General features: G+C 43.1%; 2 protein-coding genes across 2 annotated transcripts in view; one reads left to right on the top strand and one right to left on the bottom strand.

The window, feature by feature from the left end:
* The window catches only part of ATP8A2 (ATPase phospholipid transporting 8A2), a 555,010-nt gene that overhangs the window by 507,021 nt on the left and 20,053 nt on the right, over positions 1-27,936 (bottom strand). The gene's annotated exons all lie outside the window — the stretch shown is intronic.
* LOC117021382 (histone acetyltransferase type B catalytic subunit-like) lies at positions 22,179-23,712 on the top strand. Its single transcript, XM_033104467.1, has one exon. The coding sequence runs from the start codon at positions 22,205-22,207 to the stop codon at positions 23,462-23,464; it is 1,260 nt and encodes a 419-aa protein (XP_032960358.1). The 5' UTR covers positions 22,179-22,204; the 3' UTR covers positions 23,465-23,712.

The following is a 27,936-nucleotide window of genomic DNA, read 5'->3' as shown; positions in this document are numbered from 1 at the left end:
AGAGGTCACCGAGGAAGCCAAGAAAGCGTTCTCACTGTGTCCTCCACAGATAGTTTCCTAGATGTTGCGGGGGTAATGGAGGGCGGAAGCTTCTAGCTTTAAAACAGAAAGAGATTGACCTTGGGCGAGAATTAGAAGAAATGCAAATAGGAAATATGTACATTGAAAACACGTAGTAAATGGAACACGTAGACAAATACTCTAGTGATAATATAAGGACAGAGAAGCCCTTCTGCAGAGACTTTCACTGAGCACACATTTCAAGGTTTGTGCTTCAGTCAGTCCCTTAACTTTTCAAGAGATGTGCTGTGTCTGTAACTATCAAAAACCACTAATAGCTAGAAAACACGACGCATCTCAACTATCATCACTGGAACACACAGGATCTATCAGGGAAAATATTCTGGAAGTATCTTTAATAACATAAATTATTTCCTTGACCGGCTTAAGGGAACTTGTTTTCCAAAAAGAAGTCTAGCTGAGCATTTTACAATTTCAAAGAAATCGTAGAAATGCTTTAATCTGTTTTTGCAACCCACTTTACATGAAGTGTAACAGCAGGGAAACCGAAATGCCTGCCTGTGACCGGATATCCTGCTCAGAAGTTCGTGCAGGGACCAGCAGCATGTGGGGAACAGAAGAAGGTAATCTCCAATTAAGTCCCTCCTGCATTGGGAGGTGGCTGAAATTCAGATCAGCCTTGCTTGACGATGTGATTCCAGAGACCATGAGGGAAACTGCTATCGCAACGTCCTGTTATAGAAGGAATAATACAAAAATAGAAGAGTGAGTAATAGGCTAGGCGAGTGACTGAAGACATGGGGTCACGTATTCAGTCAATACTTATGTACAACAGATAATAAAAAGCACTGCTGGGGGAAAAGGAGGATTCGGTGCGCTGTGCCCAGGCCCCGCAGGACACCTCACACTGTGTGCCAACAATCCCATGCTGTCACTGGGTCCCACTTGCCTTACCATTTTCCACTTGGGGAAGTGTTCAAACCCAGCTCAAACCTGACCCTTGACATCCCCCATCCTCACATTCCCTCCTTTAAACTGTGCCCGTACCCTCAACACAATTCAGGTTTTGTATGATCTGTGCACACCTAATGCTACACACTGGCTTGTGTACTCCTTAAAGGGAGACATTTTACCTTCTTAATCTCTAAATCCCAAGCTACTGTTCGTCCTTAGGAAGCAGTAGACCTTACATTATCTTGTTGAAAGAAAGTTCGCCCACTAATGAACTGGCCAACAAATATATAAAAAGATACTGAACTTAATAGTAGTCACAATACATAAATGATAATAACGAGAATGCATTTGACAAACGTTAGATTGGCACCACCTAATGGAACTGGTGCTATTCAGTGTCCCTAAGGCTCAGGGGAAATGGGTACCTAGGTGGTCAGAAATACAGCCTGGCACAGCCTTAGAAAAAATTACATGGACGTATACAAAAAAATTCAAAACTCAGTTCCACCCTTAGGACTCCATCGTACAAAATATTTTAACATGTATACAAAAATGCATGCATGTGCCGAGGGCCACTCAGCATGCCTTGTAAAAGCTAGTTTGTTTTACATCCTAAAAGTTTGTCAATGGGGGAATAACTTAGTTATCTTTGTCTGTACATTCTATAGAATATAATACACTATTAAAAATAGAGTACAGATGTATAAATTGGAAAGATATCAAGGATAAATTAAGACAAAAAGAAGTAGTAAATATGTATAACCTGATCCAATTAATGCTTTTTTAAAAAAAGAAACAAAGAAGGCTGGGTGTATATGAAAAGGCATAGAAAATCTGGAAAGTGAAACCTGAATGACCCACCATGCTCACCTCTCCCAGAGTCAGAAGATAGAAGTTGACACGTGTAGTCTCTTGTGGTAGGAGCAGAGGAAAAAGAAAAGTGAAGTCAATTTCACAGTTTTCTCACTGAAACCATGACTATTAATGGAAATTTCTGATTACATATATTCAAGTATCTTTTGGTAATAAAAAAAAAAATGCTGTACCAAGAGCAAAACAGAGAAGGGAAGAATATTTATTGACAGAAGTCTACAATGACAATGAGTATTTTGACTCATGGGGACATTGTTTTAGATCTCTAAGTAGAGTGTGTAGCCAACTAAGCATGTGCACTCTCAAACGTCACCTGTGCCCTCATGTGAAGCGTGAAAAACAAGTCAGTGCTTTAAAAATAAATATCCCTCAGTCTAGTGAGCAAATGCTTATGCCAAAATACATTACGGGGCTAAGCAATGCATGCTTTCAAAGAGCCTCTGTAGGTATTTATGAAGTCCTGAAGGAATTCTTTATGTTGCTCTTCTTGATTCAGATGTGTTTTGGCTATTTAAGTAATACTACAGTTAAGGAGCAATCCAGAAAAGAAAGGATACATATATTGCTTTGTCTTTCCTGAAAGCCAGAAATCAAAATGTGAGCCCTCCATTTGTTTCAGCCCCTTTCCCATAATTGCTCATGGTCACCATTTTCTAACTGGTGGCACTGGGGTGCGGAGGGTGTAACGAGGGGATCACTTCTAGGTGCTATATGATACGGGAAAGTGGTGGTCACTTTAAAAGGAGCAAAAAAGAGACAGAGATTCAAATATCCTCAAAGGGAGCTTCGGTCAGATGTTGCCTGTGTCAGACCTTCCAGGCCCCAGCGTTCAGCGGCAAAGACACACCGTGTGATCGAAAAATACAGTGAATGTTTAAATTAAAACAAAAAAAAATTATTACAGCAAAAGACACATCGCCATTAATCCCCCTCAACATACTCCCCCTGGCTTCTAACACACTCGTCCCCTCGTTCTTGCCGCTTTCTGAAGTCCTCTTTTTTGAGTGTCTTTAGTTGCACTGTCATGGCTGCCGCAATGTCCTGAGTCATTTTGACTTTGGGGAAGAGCCAGAAGTCGCACGGTGCCAGGTCCAGTGAATAAGGTGGATGAGGACACACTGTAATGTTTTTATTGGACAGAAATTGCTGTTCCAGAAGCGATGTGTGACATGGAGCCTTTCCAAAACACACCATCACTTCATCTCCAGAGGTTTCCATGGCACCAAATAGAGCCAGAGCAAGGGTATGGATCAAAGTCCATTTTTATTTTCTTTGGCCTATTGTGTACTTCCAGTTCTGTGCAGGTAAAAAGTAATCATTACTCACGTCATTTTCAAGTTGCTGCTGTAGAGTTTTCTCCTCTTTTAGGAGGAGAAGACCGTAAGTTATGAAGAAACAAATGAAAATAAATGTGAAAAGTTTAGCTGCTAAGCCTCACACACAGCCAAGGGCCGGGCTGTGGAAGGGCCCCCAGAAACAAGGTGTGCTCCTCAGCAATCGTCCGGGCATCCTCTACACTGCCAGGACCGTTAAGGGAAGCCTCTCCATGAAATAGAAGCTGACCTGTGTATTCTATGTCAAGGTGATTAGTAGTACATTTCCAAAAGAATTTGAGGTTCTGTCCATTTAGAGTTGTATCACACTTTACACAACAGACAAAATCCTAGCTATTTCACATTCAGTCTTGGAACTTGAATCAAAGTTTTGGAAATAAAGGGAAGGCTTGGTGTAAATAAAATAACCTCAGTGAGACAGCCTGTGGAAGCAATTTAAAATAAAAAGAATTTGTACGGAGCTGTTTAGAACTATGCCGTCTAAAACTTAAAATTTAAATTCATCATGTAAAGCTTGAACTTCACTAAGAAAAAAACAAGACCCAGTTACTTGTTTGGATATCGGTTCCCACCATCCAAGTTCAAAACTATCCTGACCATGTCAATTAGAGCGTATAACTACAAATTAAATATTAAGCCCATTTCAATTATCACCAAAAATTTTATCTTGTCCTCACAACATTGCATCTAAAAACATGTCTAGTACTCACTGCAATAATCTTGGGCATATCACATTTCTGTGAAAACAGGTTTTAAAATGCTAACCAAAGAGGCATACCCTCCTCCAAAGCCTGGTCTGTGTTCTGGAAACAGCCCCAGACTCCCCCCACCCGTTTCAACCCTGTCTTTGTCACCCTCCCAGCCCAGCTGTGGTCCTGACTGTACTAACCCTCTCCTGGCCAATTAATTCTAAATAGTTCTTTTCAAATGCTTCTAAGAACAAACAAAAGTACGAGAACAAAAGAATAGGTCTGAAAGGAAAAGGTGAATCCCAGTGGCCCTCTCGGCAGATCCTGAGACACTCCCAAGCTTCAGTTTGAAGGCGGTTTCTCTGACGGGTTTGTCAACTGAACTTTTCAATAAAAAAGCTTAGAACTCTGAGAACATAATTATTCACCAGGCCACACACACACTTTTCCATGATGATCTATGATTTCCTTTCTAGAACTATTCACACAGCTCCTTCAATTCTTTGCTCCCATCAATTGCTAACAGAATCATACTCAGGTTTGTCCAGTATTTGGATTGTTAAGAAGTATTAAATAAAGAACTAAGGCCCCTTCCTGACCACCTCCGGCATTTGTCATTTATTTACTTTACTTCTTTTCATAGCACTCAATTCTGTTTTACTTGTGAAGCTTATATTTCCAATTAAATATAAGTTCCCTAAAGCCAGGGATTATATCTTATAATTCCTTAGAGACCTGCACAGAAGCAATGCTTGTACTAAATACATGGTAGTTGGTGGGAGGAAAAAAAGAAAACTTACTGATGGTTCACGTTGACTAGTCTGTATTGGAATCACAGCACTTCCTCTATTACTGGAAACTCAGAGAGCCTAGCGAGAGAATAAACTTGAAGGTAAATCTGTGATTTGGACAGTGTAGGGTCCCTGCCTTCACCCCCCACTCCTGATGGGTGAGCATCAAGCCAGCAGACCCAGGACCATCGGCGGCAGAATGGAAGTGAACCCACCCTTGCAGAGAACCTGTGCAGTGCCAGGTACTTTACATGCCTTTCCTTTAAACTTTACAGGATCCTAAGAGGCGAGTATTGTTATCTCTGTTTGAAAGAGGAGCCAGCTGGGACTCAGACAAGTTCAGTGATTAGCTGCATTCACCCAGCTAGAAGAAAGGACAGCTCGAGGAAGGATGGGACTCTACATCCTGCCCCTCTGCTCTCTCATAGCGAAGGGCCTTGGTTAAGAGCCAGGACGAGGCTATAAGGTACATGGTGGGGATAAGAACACATGACACCTATGCTGCACGCTAGCCTATCTGAAAGGTTTCCGGACGCTTATCTGAGCTAATCCTAAAAAATTCCTGTGCGATAGGCCCGTCGGCATCTCTCCAGGTTGTAGATGAAAGGACCCAAAGTTAAGTGATTGGACCAAAGCCCCACGGGATGCGAGTAGGTCACCAGGGAGTAGGGACAAGTGACTTGTCAGTGCCTTGACTGACAGCAGTGGGAACCTCAAGTTTAGAGTCATCTGTCTCTAGCAGTCCTCTATCTCACCAAGGCTGTGGGGAGCTTTTCACACACACACACACACACACACACACACACACGCACGCACACACACATGCACAGCCCTACAGGTGATTGTGATACAGCCTTCCTCTCCGCTTCATCCCCTTTTTCCCTCCCCCCCACTCCACTGCCTTAAGGACCCCTTCCTTCAGTAGAGGATGGGCTCCTGCTTTAACACAAGTGCCTAGGTGAGAAACTTCACAGCAGCCCAGTGTAGGACAAATCCCTTCCTGCAAACTGATCAACGTGAGTGCATGAAGCCAATTAGGGAAAATCAGTGCTTCAGGAGAAAACTGACGTGGTGAGCTCACGCCCTTCTGCGTTATTGGAGTCTAGACTTGCACTGGGCTTGAGCTCTGTGAACTGTAGGTAACTGAAAGCAATGCGAAATAATTCTTGTCTGTAGACATGGAAGTGCCGTCGGGCGGCAATTACATCTATTCCCCCTCCCCCATACTGTGGAAAATGCTACTTTACTTCTACATGCACGTTCATTTCAATATTGCTGATCAATAAATGTGTCTGTGCTTTGAACCAATTACACCATCTTACCGGTTCCCTCGCTCATACTATGTCTATGAGAGTCATGATTTAACTTGTTCTTTTTCTTTAAATTACCCTTTAACACAGTGTGGTAATAGATCAAGAGGCAGGCTGAGTAGCCTTCTCCCCCAAGGGCCCAGAATTCCTCAGTGGAGGGCTGGCAGCTGCAAGGCTTAACCCCCGGTCATTACCTCCTGCAGCGCTGCCGTTTATGCAGAGACCGTGGAAGGACACCTCTAGGACCCCACTTTAATACTGATCTGCCTTTGCTTCTGTGTGAATGTTGGATGTATTATTCCAGAGCGGTTGGGATCTGTTTCCACAGTTCCCCATTCTTCCACTGGAGGGTTTGTGTTCACTGAGAAATACCATGTTTCCCCGAAAACAAGACTTAGCGGGACAATCAGCTCTACTGCGTCTTTTAGAGCAAAAATTAATATAAGACCCAGTATTACATTAATTATATTATATCATATTATATTATATTAAGACCTGGTATTATATTATAGTAAAATAAGATCAGGTCTTATATTAATTTTTGCTCCAAAAGACGCATTAGAGCTGATTGTCCGGCTAGGTCTTATTTTCAGGGAAACACGTATGTGCCAGGCAGTCACTTCTTAGTGTGAGAACTCACACTTCCTGCAGCAGGCCACCCCAGCAAAGGCAAAAGGCTGAGAGAGAGGCTGTTAACAGGGGAAATGATCGTTGCTTAGCAGGGTGGGTGGTATTAGAAGTGTGTGAGGTAAGATCTGAAGGGGTCGGGTATCAGGAAGGAGACCTGGCAAGGCAGCACACAAAGAACGGTTAAGTTCACGTTCAGACACTCGATGTGCCCATTACCTGGTTCCTCAACAAAGCTAAGGCCCCCACTGCGTCCATTTTATAGTCTGTCACCCATCTCTCTCTGCTTACCAGTTTGGGTTCTATTTCTGTTGATTAATACTAACCTGACCCTGGTCCACAGATGACGTCAGTGAGCGTGTGGTGAGCATCTGTCTGGGCCAGGCTCGATGTTTGTGCGGAAGGCAGAATGTCTGTTTCAGTGCCATCCGCATACCCCACACCAGAACTGCCACCATTCCTTGTTAGAAATGAACACCCTTAGGCTCCACCCCAAACGGTGAGTCAGAAATCTCCACTTTAAACATACGTCATATTTATTCACACTGAAGTTTGAGAATCACTGAAATAGAATAATTATACTAACTAGTCAACACTGAACAATTGGACGACAGAATCATCAAATTTGGGTTACTGGAAGGGGCCTTTATCCCATCTGTACCACGCAGCTAATAATATTTACATTAGCTGCTTCACAGGACTAATATGATCATCAAATGGGATATTTGAAAGTGCTTTGTATGCTATGAAAGCAAATTATTATTGCCCAGCTGCCTTAGGCTCTTTTTGAAACAAATTAGAATATGAGTCAGTGAAGAAAATGAATCAATCAGCCAGTGAAGTTATCCAGTGTCTGAGAAGACAGTCCATAAATATTTGTTGATAAATGAATTTACTTACAAATCGCCTAATACAAGTGTCTCATCTTATAGATGCAGAAACTGAGCGCCTCAATGTCAAAGTAACTCGGCCAAGACCATACAGTAAGACTATGATACAATCTTGCATATACCAAGAAGGCAAGACTCAGGGCCAGACGTGTGGGGAACGGGAGAGAGCAAAGTGAAACAAGAGTAGAGCTTACTGTGCAGATAGGGCGCAGCTTCATGCAAGGTGGAGACTCGGTTAGAGCACGCTGGAGATGGAAGGAAATGGAAGTTCAGCCGAAACTGCGGAAAACTAAGCACTCCTGCCTCCAGAAATGGCCACCCATTTATGGGAAAGTGGCGACTAAAGGTCCAAGGGGACAACGTCAGGCTTTTCAGATAAGTGAAAAGAAACTAAACACCCTACCACTTCCTATTTAAAGTGCTCATAAACGGCTTCACTTAGTCCAGAACCCAGTGTTCTGAAACTGCCTTCCATTGGTGGCCTGAGTTTTAAGCCACACGACACTCTCCAGCTGCAGAGATGCTCAAGACCTCACACCACTTAGCAAGGAAGACAGGTTACAAGTACAAGGTGTGACTGGTTGCTGTGCCATTCAAATGTCTTTAATTTATGTAGGCCTCAATATTTTCCACCTAGTAAGAGCTGCTGCTTTTAGTATCGCCCATGAATAAGAGAAAGTAGAAAAGCTACAAGAAACCATTCAGAGATGAATAATAAGTATCAATAAAGTTAGTCATTCTGGAAAAACTACTGACAATGTATCCTTCTCCTGGGCAATTTATAAGTCTTGTGATAAAACTAACTGAATAATGACAGTAATGGTTCACAGAGAGCGCTTCCTGAGAGGTTTAGAATCTGTTCATTTTGAGAGGCCTGGGGGAGAGTAATACAGAAACTAAAATGTCTGCAAAGGAGATAAACACTTAGACATCAAATCTGCCCAGAATCAAGGCGCACTGTCGAGGCTTGCTGTCAGTGGATGCTAGAAAACCCACACAGGCTCTCACCTTCTAACTCAGGCACCAGGACTCACCCTGGAGTCTTCCGACAGACTTTCATATGAACGCTATAGACTTTTAGAAAAAATAAATAGGGGTGAGGGTGGCGGTGGGGGGAAGCAATGGCAGCATAATCCAATGACAATGAGGGGGAAACAAACCATAGTATTTTAGCATTTGCATGTTGCTAGTGCCCTTTCAGTCCTAACATACAGCAAAGCTTTTAGCTTTAGTAGGGATTTTAGTCATTGCAATACAGTTCTCAGATAATCCCAATTATTCACTTAACAAACATCTATTTTCTATAGCAGGACTAGTAAAACAAACTCAATGTGGAGTCTGCAATCTAGTCAGGGGGACAGATAACAAACAAATGCACATATAAATATATCTAATAAAGGAAAATGAAAGCTAAGGGCACAGAGAGTAACCAAGAAGTTCAATTTTAGATTTGGGAGTCAAGGTGGGTCCTTCTGAAGAGGTGGCATTGAACAGGTAATTGACTGAAATGAGAGAGCAAGGCCAGTGAGAGAAAAGCTTCCATGATGGAGAGGAGAGGTGGTGCCAAGGCCGAAGACAGGGGTGTGTCTGATGCGTCTGAAAAACAGCAAGGAAGCCAGTGTGCCTGGAGTAAAAGTCAGCAGGAGGAAACTGGCAGGATACGTCAGTTAGGTCCCTGGGGCCTAATCACGTAGGATCGTTACCCGATACATTTTAGACTATATTTGTTGTGGGACTGAAATGCCAAGTTAGTATTTGAGCAGAAATATAAAATGATCTGATTAAATCATAAGAGGATCGATCTGGCTATAGGCTGGAGAATAAATGGCTGGGGAAGTGGGCAAGATAGGAGACCAATGCAGACTCCAGCTGAGCAATGGTGATGGCTTGGACCAGAGCCTTAGTTGTAGAGATAAATGGCGAGGAGTGGTTATATTCGGGACTTATTTCTAAAGTAGAGTCATCAGGATTTGCTGATGCATTAGATGTGGGCTGTGGGAGATTGCTCCAAAATTTGGGGCTCCATAACTGGATAAATGATGGGACCACTTGTCAAGGAGAGCACATGGGGAAGTGGGATATATTCAATGTAATATGACCATAAAGCTTCCAAAGAGTGCCACATGGCCACAGACAAACATACGAAAGCAAATAACATTCTGTGCTGTAGGATCTATAGGGATGCAAATGTGAACCTAATGAAAACACTTAGAGATGAATATAAGTTGCATATTCTGTTTGCTTAGAGCATCAGTTTTCCCGGAAACCATCCATCTTTATCACCTCCTTGATCTACAGAAGTATCATACTCCTCTGTTTCTTTTCCGGCACATTTCAAATACGTATGCTCTCCTGGTTAATTATTTACACACAGTACCTGTTTGACATGACCCTCTGCCACCAGAAACTGATACAAGAACAAATCAAAAGATGAAATAACAGCTGGGTAGTGGTGAGAGCACCGAAGGAGGGAATGTATTAAAAATACCCAAGGGCCATTCTCCAAGAACAAAATGCACGTCAGGTAATTAGCCACAAATCAGGCAATGAAATTCAGCATCATTTGTGGTTCTGAGGTTTTGCAGCATGGAATTAATATTATCACTAGGGTTGTTAATATGTAGGAAGCTTTAATTAGATGGATGGAAGCACTCAATTTATGGGAAATTGGAATATGTAAGATGATTCCAGGGACCGGTTAATAAAGACATTTCAGACTATGCTGTGGAGTAAAGAACAGATGTCTTGCTCTCCTAAAACTTTACTTCTATAGGTGAATAAAATTGACACTTCTGTTTAAAAGTACAGTCCTTGCGATAAGGTAGTCACAGAGTCTCCGGTTCCAGTCACAGCGCTGATTTTTGACAAGCCATTTGGTCTCTACGCATCTCAGTTTCTCAGTTTGAAAGTGACAGTCAGGCTCAATGATCCCCAAGGCTTCTCCAGCTCTGACAGTCTGTGGTCCTGCTCTCTAAACAAGACCGTCCCACACGGCAAACACTGGCCAATGCTGCTGCTCACATCACTGCATCCACTAAGGCAAGAAAAGAGCCACCCACTTTTGATAGATTTTCAATCAACCTGTGGGAAAATGATAAATTTCTTTAGTAATTAAAGAAATACAACTTAAAACGGAGTTATTGAGGAATGAAAATAGAGCACGCTTCAAGTAAATGAAGAACTCTTATTCTAAAATGATGGACAGTTTTTCTGTGACTGATGGAGGGAAAAGCTCTCTCCAGGTGAGAAGTCCTTTGCTCCAGCTCTTGTCACAGAACATTTCTGGCCTCTGTTTTATTGAGAGAGAGAGAGAGAGAGAGAGAAACTCCACACTACATTTTAGCTTAAGTCAGAATGAGAAATGGCAACTAGACTCATTTAGTTTTTATCCTAGATTATCATATCTCCAAATCAGGTTGTAAATCTTGGAAAATAAGTCTGACTACAAGTATAAAAGATATTCTCTCACCCCAACTACTCAATTGATTTAGTAGAGTACTTCACAGAAAATCAAGCACAAAGTTAGATTTTTGTTTTGGTTTACCAGATTAACAAATGCATTCATTTGGTATTATGGGGAGGTGGGGTGGGGGGTACATCCATGCTTATCCGTCCAGATACTATGGAGTCCAAGAGAGAACAGGTCAGTGGGTGACCAGTCGGCTTTGCTGCTCCCCTGAGTCCCCCATTCTCTAGGCCCCTCTCTACCTCCTTCTTGCCGTTGTATAGGAGGCACTATACCTGAAGTGAATCATCTCTGCCTCTTGAGGTCTGAAGGCCTCAGGAAGCCTGAAGGCCCCTGTCCTAAGCCTTCCAGCTGCCACCTGGCCAGCAGTAATGCAGATGCTAAGAAGTTTGGAGCTTCACGCTCTTTAAGTGAATTACTTTGGCATCTAATACACTGCGAGTGCAGCCTGTGGCTGTAGAAGGCAGACGATCTCTAAACAATAAAATCATGTGTTCACAGGACGTAAACTCCTGTTAAAAAGATAAATCCTTTTAACCACCAGTCCCTGAATATCATAGCTTAAGCTATAGTTTTGTATAATAGAAAAATCTCTTCATTTTAACTATTGCTTTCCGGACGCTAACTGTTCTGCAGAAGTTACCAAGTAAGCTGCTGCGCACCATTCAATAAATTCCTGGTACTCCTGCCATTACACAGAGCTGTCCATTCCCATGTCCCCAGGCAGGTGGACCCAGCCCTGGGGGTGTGCCCTGGGGGTCGCCATCTGTCTCCTCCCTCACTGCGATCCTGCTAACATGAATTTTCACTTTACAAAGTAGCCTAAATTTTAAGTCAGACCATTCCCAACATTCCCTGGAAATGAACCTAAAAAGAAGTATGTGCTGTCCTTTGGTCTGAACCTAGAAGAGAAGAGGCAGAATCACAGGCAGACAAGACTGCCTGTTCTTTAAATAGCACAAGGAGGAAAAGAGCTTTGGCATGCAGATTTATAGTTCTTTTTATTAATTTGCTTTAAATGCTGCAAAAGAGAGGATACAACTCAACCAGAATCCCACCATTTAAAGAAATGTAGGCATCAGAAATGACATGAAATATCAACTGTCCATTCACATTGCACAGTTTTATACACCTCCTTCCAAGATCTGCCCCCTTTTTATACATGTATGTATATAAATATGCACATATACATCGGCATGCACACACTTGTTACATAAAACAATGTGGTAACTGTTTAACAACTCAACTGAGCACCTTCACAGAGCCCTAACTATAGCGTTATGACTTGGCATCCCATTGAAAGGATGCACCTGATGTGTTTACCAGCCTCCTCAGTCTCCTAACAACAGTAGAAAATTTTTGCTGACAAGATAGATGAAGACTGGGAGAACAATCCAAGATGGCGGAGCAGACAAACACCATGCCTGCTTCCTTCCACGAACACATTAAAATTACAGCTAAATTATGGAACAATCAACCTGGAAAACCATCTGAAGTCTATCTGAACATAAGTTTCATAATTAAGGATATAAAGAAGAAGCCACATTAAGATTGAGGGGGACATGAAATGGGTTGGCCCCAAACCTCTGTGTAGCAGATGAAAACTGGAAGGTAAACACACAATGGGATTTATAGATGATGTAATACAGAATTGTACACCTGAAATCTATGTAATTTCACTAACAATTGTCACCCCAATAAATTAAAAAAAAAAAAAGAAAGAAAATTGGAAGGGATGTCTCAGCCACAGAGGTTCCCCACGGACGAGCTAGGGATCCCAGCCTCACACCAGGCTCTCCAGCGAGAAATACTGGTTCCAGAAAGAGGAGCCCTCACAACATCTGCCTGTGAAAAACACTGGGGATTCTGACCATCCAGGTGGTATGGAAGGTGGTGGGAAACCCAGACATCCTCTTAAAGGGCCCGCATACAGATTCACTCATTCGCAGGTACTCACCCTGGGCTCCGGTGAAGAGACGGTGACTCAGGGGGCATTGTCAACATACCAGGGGCAGACTGAGGTGTGTGGCCTTGGGGTGTGGCCTAGAGGACAGTGAGCATTTTCCCTGCGTGGGGTCCTCCTTCCCAGCAGCCAGCAGGCAGACACCATCTCTCCTGTGTTGAGCCCGCTCCCTATACTTATGGCCAAATCTGAATCTGATTGGTCTGGTGAGCTCTGCAGCTCTGCCCTGCTGACTCACTGAGACCCTGGCCACACCCAACTCCCTATTGCAGGAGGCTTTAGATGGCTTTAGGTGAACCTTACCGGAGCTGGCAACTGGCAACTGCAGAACTTGGTGTATCCTGGGTTTTTGCGGAGCTACCCCAGGCCCAGTACTGATGGCAGCCATCCTCAGTTCACAGTGTGGCCTCTCCCACATGCCTCCAGGTTTAGCACAAGCTGCGAACAACTGTGGATTGCTCCTACCAGGTAGTCCCTGGCCAGTCAGGCAGTGGGTGACCTGGGCCTGTACCAAAGCCCCTCCCATAAGGCCCCGGGACCAACATACTTGGAAGTTGGCCTCAGACCATAGCAGAACATGACCCAATAAGCCCCACAAGTGGCACTCGCAAAGGGCAGTCTCAACAAGCACTAGAGCCCACTGGGGTGAATCTCACTCCATGTGATAAGACCCCCAGCGTAGTAGCCCATAAGCTGTGGACATGGCCAAACCCCACAGCCAATCAGCCAGAGCGTCATTCCCACCCAGTGATGTGCCAATAGCAATAAAGGCTCAAATGTAACAGGAGGGCACACACAACACACACAAGGGACACTCCTGGAGCACCCAGAGCAGGTGACCAGGGAGACTGTGCCACTGGGTCCCACAGGGCACTTACTACATAAGGCCACCTGGCAAGAGAAGTAGCAGATCTATCTAATACATAAAAACAAACAGAGAGACAGCTAAAATGAGGAAACAAAGAAATACATCCCATATGAAAAAGAACTAAATGAAATGGAGGCAAGCAACTTATCAGAGTTCAGAACAATGGTTATAAGGATGCTCAAGTAACTTAGTGAGACCTTCAACAAAGAGATACCAAACATAAGGAAGGACATAGAAACCATAAAAAAGAACGAGTCAGAAGTGAAGAATACAATAACTAAAATGAAGAATGCACTAGAAGGAATCACCAGAAGACTAGATGAAGCAGAGGATCGAATGAGCGATTTGGAAAACAAGGTAGCAGAAAACACCCAACTGGAACAGCAAAAGGAAAAAAAGAATAAAGATTAAAAAAGAGAATAGTTTCAGAGACTTCTGGGACAATATCAAGCATAACAACATTTGCATCGTAGGGGTACCAGAAGGAGAAGAGAGAAAGCAAGGGATTGAGAACCTATTTGAAGAAATAATGACTGAAAACTTTCCTAACCTGACAAAGGAAATAGACATATAAGCCTAGGAAGTGAAGAGAGTCCAAAACAAGATGAACACAAACAAGCCCATACTAACAGACATTGTAATTAAAATAGCAAATGTTAAAGAGAAAGAGAGAATCCTAAAAGCAACAAGAGAAAGTCAACTAGTAACTTATAAGGGAGCGCCCATAAGATGTCAGCTGATTTCTCAACACAAACTTTGCAAGCCAGAAGGGATTGGCAGGAAATATTCAAAGTGATGAAAAACAAGGATCTACAACCAAGACTACTCTACCCAGCAAGGCTATCATTTAAAATCAAAGGACAGATAACGAGCTTCCCAGACAAGAAAGAGCTATAGGAGTTCATCACCACCAAACTAGTATTACAAGGAATGTTAGAGGGATTTCTGTAAGATTAAAAAGAAGAAGAAAAAGAAGAAGGAGGAGGAGGAGGAGAAGGAGGAGGCGGAGCAGGAGAAGAAGAAGAAGAACAAGGAGGAGAGGAAACAGAAGAAGAAGATTAAAAAATGTGAATAACAAAATGGCAATAGTTACATATCTATCAACAATTACTTTCAGTGTAAATGGATTAAATGCTTCAACCAAAAACATATGGTGGCTGAATGGATAAGAAAACAAAACCTTACATATGCTGCCTACAAGAGACTCATTTCAGATTGAAAGACAAACAGAGACTGAAAGTAAAGGGATGGAAAAAGATATTTCATGAAAATGGAAATGGAAAAAAAAGCTGGGGTAGCAATACTATACAAACAAAATAGACTTTAAACAAAGGCTATAACAAGAAACAAAGAAGGACCCAGTAATCCCACTTCGGGGTGTTTATCTGAAGAAATCCAAAGTGCTATTTCGAGGGGACATGTTGCATCCATATGTTCATTGCAGCATTATTTACAGTAGCCATGATGTGGAGACAGCCTGGGTGTCCATCGATGAAAAAATGGATAAAGAGGAAGTGGTACATATATACAATGGAATATTGCTCAGCTATGGAAGGGAATGGGTTCTTGCCATCTGTGGCAGCATGGATGGACCTGGAGGGTATTGTGCTGAGTGAAGTATGTCAGACAGGGAAAGACGGATGCAATGTGATTTCACTTATATGTGGAATCTAAAGAACAAAATAAACAAACAAAACAGAAATATACTCATAGATCCAAAGAACATTTTGATGGTAGCCAGATGGGAGGGGAATAGAAGTGGTAGGTGAAAAAGGGGAAAGGACTAAGAAGCACAAATTGGTTGTTACAAAGTACTCATGGGGATGTAGGGTACAGCAGAAGGAATATAATCAATAGTATTGTAATAACTATGTATGATTTATCAGGGTGATAGATGGGAGGGGGGTTGGGAGACAGAGTGAAAAGGCGAAGGAATTAAGAAGCGCAAGTTGGTAGTTACAAAATAATCATGGGCATGTAAAACAAAGCATAGGGAATATCGTCAATGATACGGTAATAACTGCCTATAGTGCCAGGTGGGTACTAGACGAGTCAGGGGGTCACTTCTTAAATCACACAAATGTCTAACCACTATGGTATACACCCAAAATTAATACAAAATAATATCACGTGTTAACTGTAATTGAAAATTTTTAAAAAGGGGGGAAAGGTGAAGGGGAATAAGAGGTCCAAATCTCCAGGTATAAAACAAATAAGTCATGGGGATGTAATGTACAGCATAGGGAACATAGTCAGTAATATTGTGACAGCATGATACAGTGTCAGATGGTTGCTGGAATTATGGTGATCACTTCTTTAGGAATATAAATGTTGAACAACTATGCTGTACAGCTGAAACTGATACAATATTGTATGTTAGCTATATTTTTTTTTATAAAAATCTTTTTTAAAAAGAAAAAAAAACAATAAACCTCCCCTCAGCATAAAATCTAGGAAATTGTTTTCTAATACCTTTTGCTCTGGTTGTGTGTCCATAAAGAAAGCTTCTAAGCTGAAAAAAAACAAAAACAAAAATGGATGACGAGTTTCTGAGGCAGACAGGGACTATTCTCCCTGCTTTGTGTGAAAGAAAATTAAGGCTGAGATGGTAAAGTGACATGTCAAAAGTCACGTTGCTGGTAATCGGGGAGCCAGGACGCAGCTATCAGATTCTCCGTTAGCCTGGTTCTCCTCCCACAGTCCCAGCTGCCTCTCATTAGCCATTAACCACGTGGAAACACCTCTGACAGTCTCCTGCCTGCTGACTGGGGCACAGCGAGCGGCAGCTGCATTGAGGAGGAGGGTGTTGGGGGGGGGGGGCCGGCAATCTTTGCAAAAGAAATCATCCTCCTTGAAATTGATAAATAGTATGAAGCTAGTGAGAAGGTTATCTTAATTTATAAGTTTGACAATCTTATAAATAAGCCACTGTCTTGGCTAACATTGTCCTAATGGGCAGCTTTCAAGAGAAAGGATAAGGAAGGCTCTCAGTGGGGCGATCACAAGCCCAGAACTAGAAGACACAGATGTTAAGAACAGAGCAGAGCAACTGGATCAACCTGGCAGGGCTGTTTCATCTATGAAGGCATCAACAGCAAGAACAAAGGGCAATGGTCAAAGGCGTGGTCAGGAAAACTTGGAAACCACTGCAGGCCCGGAAGGAAATCAGAGCCAGTTCAGAGAATTTCTCAAAGCAGAACAACACCTGGGATGGTGTTGGCTCAGCTGCCAAGAGGTAAGACCAGAAGTAGAGCTAGTCAGTGACAAAGCACTCTCTTCCAGACCTCACTGCAGGGATGAGCAGAACACACAACCCTAACACAGCGCCTCGCTAACAGGACGTATGGGAGAACTATGTGTTCAGCGAGATCTGAGGGTACTGATCCCCTTACTTGATTTAGAACTAATCGATTTCTCCAGCAACTATTTTCTGAGAGCCTACCATGTGTCATGCCCTGTGAAGGGCATCGAAAATACAAATAAGATAAGAGTCTCTGAGTTCAAATAAGTTAAAATCCAATGGGAGAGTCAAGTGTGTGAATGAAAATACAAGATGGTGAATTAACTTCTATGTAGAAACAGACAACAGTGCAGTGGGACTTTTAGGAAAAGTGAAGTCCCTTCTGAAAAGACAAAAGAGGAAAAGCTTCCCAGAGGAAACGGCATTTGACCAAAGTCTTCAAGACAAACACAGATTCAATAATAAGAAACTGGAGGGAGAACATTCACACTGAGGGGGGAAAACCCCCACTAAGTGCTGTCCTTATAAATGCATTTGCACTTGTGACATGGCCAATTTGAGAAGCTTATCATGTTTGTGTTGTAAACAACCCATTTACAGCAGGAGCCATGCAGCAGCCGGACTGCACACAGCAGTTCACTCATCTTGGGACAGCACTGTCCTAATGGAGTCAGCCTCTTTGGCCACTTGGAGTCAGACAATACGCTCCCAGTGCTACCTGACGTAAAAATAATTACATGTTGATGCAATATATTTTTATATTTTCTGTTATCTGTAGAGTCTGTATGCAGTCTGTTATCTGTAGAGGCAAAACTTAGAGGTCCATAGTTCTTCCTGTTTCATTGGTGTACATTAGATTTTTTAAGTATTTTCTACCTTTACCCCAGCTATCCTCTCTGATTCAGAGGCAGGACCACATTTGACCCAAGTTCATGGCGACTGGTTCAGTGACTTGTCTCTTTTGAAGGTTGCGATTCATCCTTACAAGAATCTGAAAGAAAACATTATCATTCTCTTGAATCACTTTTCCAACTGACTCTTCCAGGTTATCTATTTTACTATCTCTCTCTTATTTCAGCTTAGCTATTTGCTGTAGTATTTGGAATTTTTAATCTTAGAGCTTGAGTCCTGGATGTCTGAGATCTTGTCTTTTTGTTTTATGTTTTTCAGGCTTCATAGCGATTTGTTTATCATGCTCAGAGTGATACACCAATGTCCGTAACCATCTCCTTCCGCCCTCAAAGGAAATGAAGCCCAGACAAATTCCTTTTCTGTAAACAGACACAATAGACATTATCACTAAGCCTGCAGACTTTATGTCAATACTTCAGTAGACAGTGCGTGTCACAGCAGAGAAAGGATGACAGCCGGCCTGCAGGTCTAGCCAGCAGTGCTATTTACAGAAATCGTTGTTTGCCGAAAAAGAGAGCTTTATAGGAAGATTAAAATAGAAAAGGACATACCCCAGTACAGGCAGGGAACAAAAAACTGAACAAGATTTTCAATTTCATGAGACAATATCTGAATTTACAAACTGTAATTGAAGGTCAAATGAAGCATCACAATGGTTTATTTCTCAAAGTGTTACTGTCATTCTTTGCATGCTTGCAGAAAACCCATTATTTCTATATTTAAGCTGTTCCTTTTGCATCACTCCAAGGGGATCCGTATTGTTCTGCATCTATCATCAGAAATTAAAATTATTAGACATAAAATTCATTTCCTTGAACTATCTGTCAAGGAACCGTGCGAGCTGTCCCAAAGCATTAAGAGACATGAGGATTCCCTAATTAAACAATCTTTTCAAATCAGGCCAGAATTATTCTGGAAGAGAGAAGAGGCTAAGGTGACTTAGTATATAGATAATGCATAAATAAGACTCATTAATAAGATACTAACACAATATTTTAAGAATTTTTACTACACGTCAAACCTAGTTACCAAGTAGATATCCACTGACTGAAGACTGGAAAACAAGGTCTGTCACCAAGATGACCAAACCACCGTGAGCGATCCTGCCACAGGAAACGGGTTCGTCACTGCAGGACCTCCACTGCTCTCCATCCTGTCCCACCAGAACCCAGAGGGCAGGGCCCACCTATTCGGGACTCTGATCAAACATTTTCACGCTGGAGGAAAGAGGGTCCTCCCTCATTTCAGTGGGAGTATCTTCTTTGGCCACAAGACACACCAGCTCCACATCAATCAAATGAGACAGACTTGCTGCCAACTCCAAGGCAGTAAAACCAGCCTGAATTCAGGCCAGCTCACATCATCTGATGCAACAGCACTTGTCCCGAAACAGAGTGGCAGCAGCAGTGACAGCAGAAGGGTGTCAGCAGCCAACACAGACAGTAGGGGCCGGCGAGGGGCTCTGTGCAGGGAGGTGAGAGCGGGAATGAGCTCGAGGCATTGTGCTCCTCGGAGTTCAAAGCCTGAAACTAGCACACTGCCCTGGAGCCTGCAAAGGCAGAACCTGGTCCTCCAGATAGCCGAGGAGTTAATCTACCCACTCACATAGCGCGGGAAGTCCAAAATTTCGTAACGGGGCACTGCTTTCAAGGGCCAGAGCTGTTCTCTAGGGGGGACTCTTTCACATTCAGTGCCCAGGAGACACTTATATTGCCTTTCCTTCTGTCTCTAGACTAGGAGGCAGCCTGAGAGAGCTGAGGGGGGTCCAGAAAAGAGGTTGGAATATTATTCAGTGCTAAAAAAAAAAAAAGAGAGAGAGAGAGAGCGAGAGATTTCAAGCCGTGAAAAGACATGAAGGAACCTTACATGCATATTACTAAGTGAGAGAAGCCAATGTGAGAAGCCTCCATCCTGTAGGTTCCCACTGTGTGACATTCTGGAACAGGCAGAACTATGGAAATTGTAAAAAGATCCGCGGTTGCCAGGCGGTGGGGGGAGGGAGGGATGAAGAGGAAGAGCAGAGGGTGTTTAGGGCAGTGAATGTACTCAGGGGGATACTGTAGTAGTGGGTACATGTCATCCGGCACTTGGCAAAACCCATAAAATGTACAACAGAAAGAGAGAACCTAATGTGAAACCTGGACTTTGGATGGTAATGACGTCGAGGTTGGTGCATCGATTGTAAAAGATGGAACGCTCAGGTGGTCATGTTGATAGTGGGGAAGGCTGGGCAGGGAACTCTCTGTACTTCCCGATAAATTTTGCTGTGAACTTAAAATTGCTCTAAAAAATAAAAGCTATTTAAAAATAGACGGGGGCAGGGGTGGGATCAGGGCCAGATCCAGAGCCCAGAGCCTTCAGGCAAACGGTATGGAGATGGCTGGGAGGAAAGGTGACTGATCCTGGCTAATGTGGGCTGGGCCCATCACAAATCGTGGCGTCAAAATATTCCGTGCCTCTTTTTCTTTCTTTTCTTTTTTTTCTTTTTTCTTGTGAGCTGTTATAAGATTAATTTATTCCCTGCAGTGAAAGATTTTGAGAGATGACATAGTCTCCTCCCCTCGAGTCGCCAGCCATTCCACAATGCCCCCTTTTGTGGTTCCTAGAGGTCAGAGACTGTGTCTCACACACCTAGGCAGCCCCACAGCACCAATGTGATGCCTTCCATCCAATATATGTTTCAATGAATCACAGAAGGAGAGGCTGCAGTCTTCGTTAGAAACCCACCGGGAACCTCCCAGCCTAACAGATGCAGGAAGCTTTCCCTAAAGGCAAACACCCTTTTGCAATTTTAATTGCCCTTTTTCCAAAACTTTTGATTGTCTCTTTACTGTGAAGTCTCTTACTAGCTGCTTATCAAGTGCCTTATAATGCCCTTGTATAATCCTCTGCTAAATTAAGTAGTCTCTATCTTCCAATCTCATACGCATATCCCGAGACCTCAGCATGAAGGGGAATTCTAGCAGTCAGAAGACAGCTTCTTTCTTATTCCTCTGCGATATGAGTTTCCAATTTAGATGATGTTTTAGTATTACCATAACTAATTCTAACTGCACTTTCCAAAATACATAAAGATGGGAGAGTTTGACTCTTTACAATTGCTTCCTATTTGGTGTATTTTAACTCCTAAGGGTCTTCATAGGGAACAAAACTCAACTAATCTTCTCCCTCAAGAGTCTGGGCACAGGGTGGGAAAAAAGCCAAGTGCAGAGGCTTAAAGAACGTGTCTCTCTCGCCTGCCCCCGACAGCTCAGTTTCCTCCTTCCTGGCTGCCCATGTACTTGTACCTGTCCGCGTCTCATTCCCAGAGTCCTCTCAGGTTAGTCAGCTGATCTCTGCGGAAGTGGGACTGAGTCCTTCCGAAGGGATGGCATTTTCACAAGGGACCTTAGATCTAAAAGAATAATGGGATGAACCTCAGCCTGTCCTGCAACCATGCTCAGCCTGATCATGAGCTCAGCCTTCCTAGACTCTAGAAAGTAAACAGCCAAGTGGATGGATGAATAAATAAATGAATGGGTTCCTTTCAGCAGCTCCTCTCCACCCCTTGTGCTTTTAAGATTGCTCTTATGTGTGATAAATGAAGCAAACCGATAACTTTCAGAAGGATATAGCAATCGTACACATGGGATTTTCTTAGACGTTCCCAACTTCAAGTTGCCTACTCTTCTGAACCTTCCAACTTCAAGTGTCACGGCTGCAAAGGAATCAAATCAGTAGGCAATATTCCATTAAAATAATATATGTTAGAAAAAAATAGTGCCAGGCCATGCATTCCTGTTGACGTCTGGGGAAAGACGGCTGACACAGATGTAGAGGTAACCCCCAATCTCCCTGGGTGGAAGCTGGCCTGGAAGGAAGCATCTGGATGCAGAGGAGATGAAAACATATTCAAGGTCACCGAGTGAGTTCCTGGCAAAGGTGGAGACAGAATTTACAACTCAACCTGAATTCTGTTTAGGGCATTTTTTCCCATGTTTTCTCCAGCACAATACAATGCTGCTCCTTCACAGCCTGCTTCAACTGGTCTCTTCTAACTCCGTATCACTAGCCAAGATGGACTGGTCCACGGAGCAACAGCCATTTTACCAAGGAAGCCCCTCTAAGTGGCTTTGGGAAAGTGAAAATCAGAGCACCGTATTTCCACGAGCGTCCTTTGAATCGGGGCCCAGCCTGACTCAGCCACTCCCTACTGACAGGCAAAGAAAGAGTGGGCTTGAGGGTTGATTCGTCCTTCCTCAGCCCCGGGTGCTCGCAGCTCGGAAATGGCAGGATTTGGTGTTATGGAGAAATTTTTGGTTGAATATAAGAGTGCAGTGGAGAAGAAACTGGCAGAGTATAAATGTAACACCAACACAGCAATTGAACTAAAATTAGTTCGTTTTCCTGAAGATCTTGAGAATGACATTAGAACTTTCTTTCCTGAATATACCCATCAACTCTTTGGGGATGATGAAACTGCTTTTGGTTACAAGGGTCTGAAGATCCTGTTATACTATATTGCTGGTAGCCTGTCAACAATGTTCCGTGTTGAATATGCATCAAAAGTTGATGAGAACTTTGACTGTGTAGAGGCAGATGATGTCGAGGGCAAAATTAGACAAATCATTCCACCTGGCTTTTGTACAAACACGAATGATTTTCTTTCTTTGCTGGAAAAAGAAGTTGATTTCAAGCCATTTGGAACCTTACTCCATACATACTCTGTTCTAAGTCCAACAGGAGGAGAAAACTTTACCTTTCAAATATACAAGGCTGACATGACATGTAGAGGCTTTCGAGAATATCATGAAAGGCTTCAGACCTTTTTGATGTGGTTTATTGAAACTGCTAGCTTTATTGACGTGGATGATGAAAGATGGCACTACTTTCTAGTATTTGAGAAGTATAATAAGGATGGAGCTACGCTCTTTGCGACCGTAGGCTACATGACAGTCTATAATTACTATGTGTACCCAGACAAAACCCGGCCACGTGTAAGTCAGATGCTGATACTGACTCCATTTCAAGGTCAAGGCCATGGTGCTCAACTTCTTGAAACAGTTCATAGATACTACATTGCATCTCCTTCTGTTCTTGATATTACAGCGGAAGATCCATCCAAAAGCTATGTGAAATTACGAGACTTTGTACTTGTGAAGCTTTGTCAAGAATTGCCTTGTTTTTCCCGGGAAAAGTTAATGCAAGGATTCAATGAAGATATGGCAATAGAGGCACAACAGAAGTTCAAAATAAATAAGCAACATGCTAGACGGGTTTACGAAATTCTTCGACTGCTGGTAACTGATATGAGTGATGCTGAACAATACAGAAGCTATAGACTGGATATTAAAAGAAGATTAATTAGCCCATATAAGAAAAAGCAGAGAGATCTTGCTAAAATGAGAAAATGTCTCAGACCAAAAGAACTGACAAACCAGATGAACCAAATAGAAATAAGCATGCAACATGAACAGCTGGAAGAAAGCTTTCAGGAGCTTGTGGAAGATTACCGACGTGTTATTGAACGCCTTGCTCAAGAGTAAAGATTATACTGCTCTGTACAGGAAGTCTGCAAATTTCTGTACATTGTGTTGTGAAAAAAAATCTGACGATTAATTTTAAAATCTTTGTAACATTTTACGTACATTAAAAGTTATCTACCTTTAGTTGAATATTTTCTTTTGGAGAGATTGTATATTTTAAAATACTGTTTAGAGTCTATGAGCATATATTACATTAAAAAAAGATACAGCTTCTGAAATACCACTGCAATTGCTTCCCTTCTTAAACAGTATAATAAATGCTTAGTTTTAATAAAAAAAAAAAAAAAAAAGAGTGGGCTTGAACCAGTAAGTCATATGCTTGTGTTGATGCAGGCCCAGGAGCAGGCACCATGACAAACCAGAGGAAGGGAAGCTGTTTCTGAAGGACACTCGAGGTCACTCTTGTCCTTTCACCCTCACACAGAGGGCCAGGGGCCCAGAAGCCTGTTTGTGGCTGATTCCTTGCTCTCACACATACGTCTACTGCTTTGTTCCCCCTGAACCAAAAAGCACTTCTCTTTATCACTCACAATCTAGCCTAAATTGTATTCATTGTTAAAGAAAGAACAGCTTGAAGCAGGAGACTAGCAATGGGGGAAAAAATAGTTATTTGGGGAGAAAAAAGCTTTTGGCTGCCACTAAAAGGACCGAGAGCCTCCTTACTCCAGCCTGAGCAAGTTTTGTTAATACTGCTGCTAGCCCTTTTCTTCAGATTCGACTTATAACTTGATAGATATAAGCACTTGCTGTAGTATGCCAGACTGAAAATATGTGAGAAAATATCGCTTCTATTGTAGCATGATGCCCTTATCTGGAGATCCTATTTTCAACACTTTCACTAGAAAGAATAATAACCCCTTTCATTTGTATAATACATAACCATTTTACAGGGCTTTTGCATACGTTTTCATTTCATCCTCGCTACCCTGCAATACTGAAAGAGCAAGAATGTACTCAGATTTTACCGAGAGAGGGTAAGAACCCTGTGTAATTCCCCTTACTGCATGCCCAATTCCCCTTTGTATAAACCCAGAGTGCGTGGCAGTCGTTCAATGAATGAATAAAAGTTAACAATTGATGATAATAACAAGAAAGAAACACTACACAACAAAAGCTACCCATCACTGAACTGGGCACTCGCAGAACTGATGTGTATTCAGGGTTGACATGCATCATATGGCCTTACTGTTGCTGAAATATTGAAATACTTCTGTACCAATTGGTGCAACGCCACCGTCCCGAGCCCCACGACTGGCCTCCTGAGACGCGCCCCCAGGTCCCCAGGACCTTCCAGGATTAGTAACTGCAAGGCCAGCGTCTGCCACAGCGCAGGAGGCCCCAGGCCTTGGCCCACCTTTACAACAGGAATCTGCTGACTGCTATCTGTGCTGACCGGCTTGAATGTCACCCCCATATGCGTTCCTGAACGGAACCACAATGGATGTTCATTATGATAATCCTGTGTCATTGAGAGAGGGTTTGATGGTGTTCAGAATCCTCTGATTAAGAAAGTAAAGAAATGCAGAATTCATTTGAGATGCAGAATTCATTGTTTTAAAGAAACATGGTTTTTGGAGAGGTGAGCTTTAGTTATCTGGGTAAGTCAGTTATGTGGAACACTCTGGTCCTCAGAAGTGCCAGGCAATCCGTGGTGATCTGACACAGCAGTGAGCTCCAAAGTGTGGGCACAGACCAGCAGCCCTACTGAATCAAAACCTCTGAGGGTGGGGCCCAGCCATCTGCATTTTGACAAACCTCCCAGTACCTCTGGCACATGCCCCAGAGTGAGAACCACTGCTCTACACCGGGGGTCCTCAGGCCTGGCCACTATCAGATCCCCCGGGGGGACTGGTTAAACCTGCAAAACAGATACCCACATCCTGTCTCTCTGTTCCTCCGCCAGCCTACAAAGTGGCATTTGGTGACCATTGTCATAAACTGCAGCGAACTTTTCAAGCAGACGTAAAGACTAACACTGATAATATTTTATTATACATAACTATACAAATGGATAAGCCTGGGGCTTATAAGGTCTGTTCCCTGTCTTACTTCTTTTCGCATTTCATTACTTCAGTTAAATAAGGACTCTTTATAATAGCATTACTTTCTCTTATGCAGTTTTCTTGATCACTCCCACTCCAGTCAGAAAGAATACTCTTCTCCTTATCATGTCTCAACCTCACCCCTATGTTGTCATAAAATGTATCATGTTATATGAAAATGACTCTATAAAGATCGTCTTCCTTTCCTGAGTTCTTGAACAACAGGAACCAAGTTACATTCAAATTTGTATTTCCAGGACTTTTAGCTCAGGGCATTCGGTCAACAATGTTTATTGAGCACCTACTGTATGGCAAACACCAGGGACACAACAGTGAAGCAGAGGAGACGTGGGCGGTCCCCATGCACACGTGGCCTGCAGTGGTGACAATCAGATAATCCTACACACGGAAGTATGATGACTAATTATAAAGGAAAATTCCAGGAGGTTGTGAAAAAGATCCCCAATTGCTATGGACTAAATATTTGTGCCCCCTAATATTCATGTCTGGAAGCTCTCCCCCCCAATATGAAGGTATTTGGAGGTGGGGCCTTTGGGAGGTGATTAGGCTTAGATGGGGTCACGAGGGCGCCACCTCCGTGATGGGATTAGTGTGCTTGTAGGAAGAGGAAGAGAGATGAGAGCCTTCTCTCTCCACGTGTGAGGACACAGTGAGAAGGCAGCTCTCGGCAAGAAGGAGGCGGGCTCTCACTGGGGAACCAAATCACCAGTGTCTTGATCGTGGACTTCTCGGCCTCCGGAACTGTGAGAAATAAATGTCTATTGTTTAAGCCGCCCGGTCTGTGGAATTTCCTCACAGCAGCCGGGCTGACTAATGAACTGATCCGAGCTGAGCCAGGAAGAGAGAAATTGGTTCCTAGAAGTGGGGTACTGCGAGTGGCCCATCCTAAAGTGGGGAACGGGAGGTGAGTCGAGGTGGGTGAGGAGAGTGAGGCCCCCCCACGCCACGCCCCATTAGGAAATTGCAATCATCACTGCATGGCAGCAAAGCAAGCAGGTTGACAGGTGCCTGGGCATCACGGGGTTTTGACCACATGTCCACTGAGGCTAGCGCTTTAGGACTCCATGAAAATTGCCAGCATGTTGGTGGCGACATCTCCTAGTAGACTTCAGTCAGGTCCTGTAAGAAATAGGCAAGTGTTTCTCTCGGCTGCCTGGTCTGAAAGCGGAAAAGAAACAAAATGCAGGCTTGCTACAGGGAGGCTCTCCAACTACGGCTCAGGATCCGTGTTAAACAAGCCAAATTGGCGGCCCCCAGATAAAGTTGGTAAGAACAAAGACTGGGAACATGGAGGTAATAATGTCTCCAAGAGCACCCTCCTGGTTACAGGCTACCGGCGGTCGAAGCCGAGACACAAGCCACAGAGCCAAGCATGACGATGACAAGCAGAGCACACGGCTTTTTCCCAAAAGACTGACTCCCTCTGGTTGGACACAAGATCTCGGGCTCTGGTGACAAGCTCTGGAGTGGACAGGTCATATCCATGGACCCCAGAGGTCTGCTGAGGGGTGGCCAGAAGAAATTTCAAGCCTCGGTCTGACCTATGTCGCCCACCTCGCCAGCTATAGTTCTCTGAAACCTCCTGCTTCTGTTCTCTGCCTGCTCTGACTGGGTTTCCCCACTGGCTCAGGGGCCACAGCTCAGACCTGGAGTGTTCTTTTGTCCAGCTTTTTAGTTTGCTTCTTTTTCCTTTTTCTAATATTATAATAGTTTCAGGTGTACAACATAGTGATTCAACATGATATACCTCACAAAGTGACCACCACCTAAGCTAGTGACCATCTGTCACCGTACATCTTATTGCCGTATTGACTCTATTCTCTGCGCTGTACACTACATCCCCGTGATTTATTTTATAACTGGAAGTTTGTACTTCTTAATCCCCTTCCCATTTTCCTCCCACCTCCCACCCCCATCCCCTCTGGTAACCATCAGTTTGTTCCCTGTATCTATGAGTTTGTTTCTGTATCGTTTTGTTTGTTCACTTGTTTTGTTTTTTCAGATTCCAGCTATAAGTGAAATCATATACCGTGTTTCCCCGAAAATAAGACCTAACCAGACAATCAGCTCTAATGCGTCTTTTGGAGCAAAAATTAATATAAGACCCAGTCTTATTTTACTATAATATAATACTGGCTCTTATATTAATTTCTGCTCCAAAAGACGCATTAGAGCAGATGGTCCAGCGAGGTCTTATTTTCAGGGAAACGGCATTATTTGTCTTTCTCTGTCTGAGTTATTTCATTTAATATATTATTCTCTAGGTCCATCCATGTTGTCACAAAGGACAAAATGTCATTCCTTTTCATGGCTGAGTAATATTCCACTGTATTCCAATGTACCATCTCTTCTTTATCCATTCATCTATTGAGAGACACAGGTTGCTTCCATATTGCTTCTTCTTTTTTT

The sequence above is a fragment of the Rhinolophus ferrumequinum genome, chromosome 4 (genome assembly GCF_004115265.2).
Source record: "Rhinolophus ferrumequinum isolate MPI-CBG mRhiFer1 chromosome 4, mRhiFer1_v1.p, whole genome shotgun sequence".
Lineage (NCBI taxonomy): Eukaryota > Metazoa > Chordata > Mammalia > Chiroptera > Rhinolophidae > Rhinolophus > Rhinolophus ferrumequinum.
This window is presented reverse-complemented; position numbering and strand designations above follow the sequence as displayed.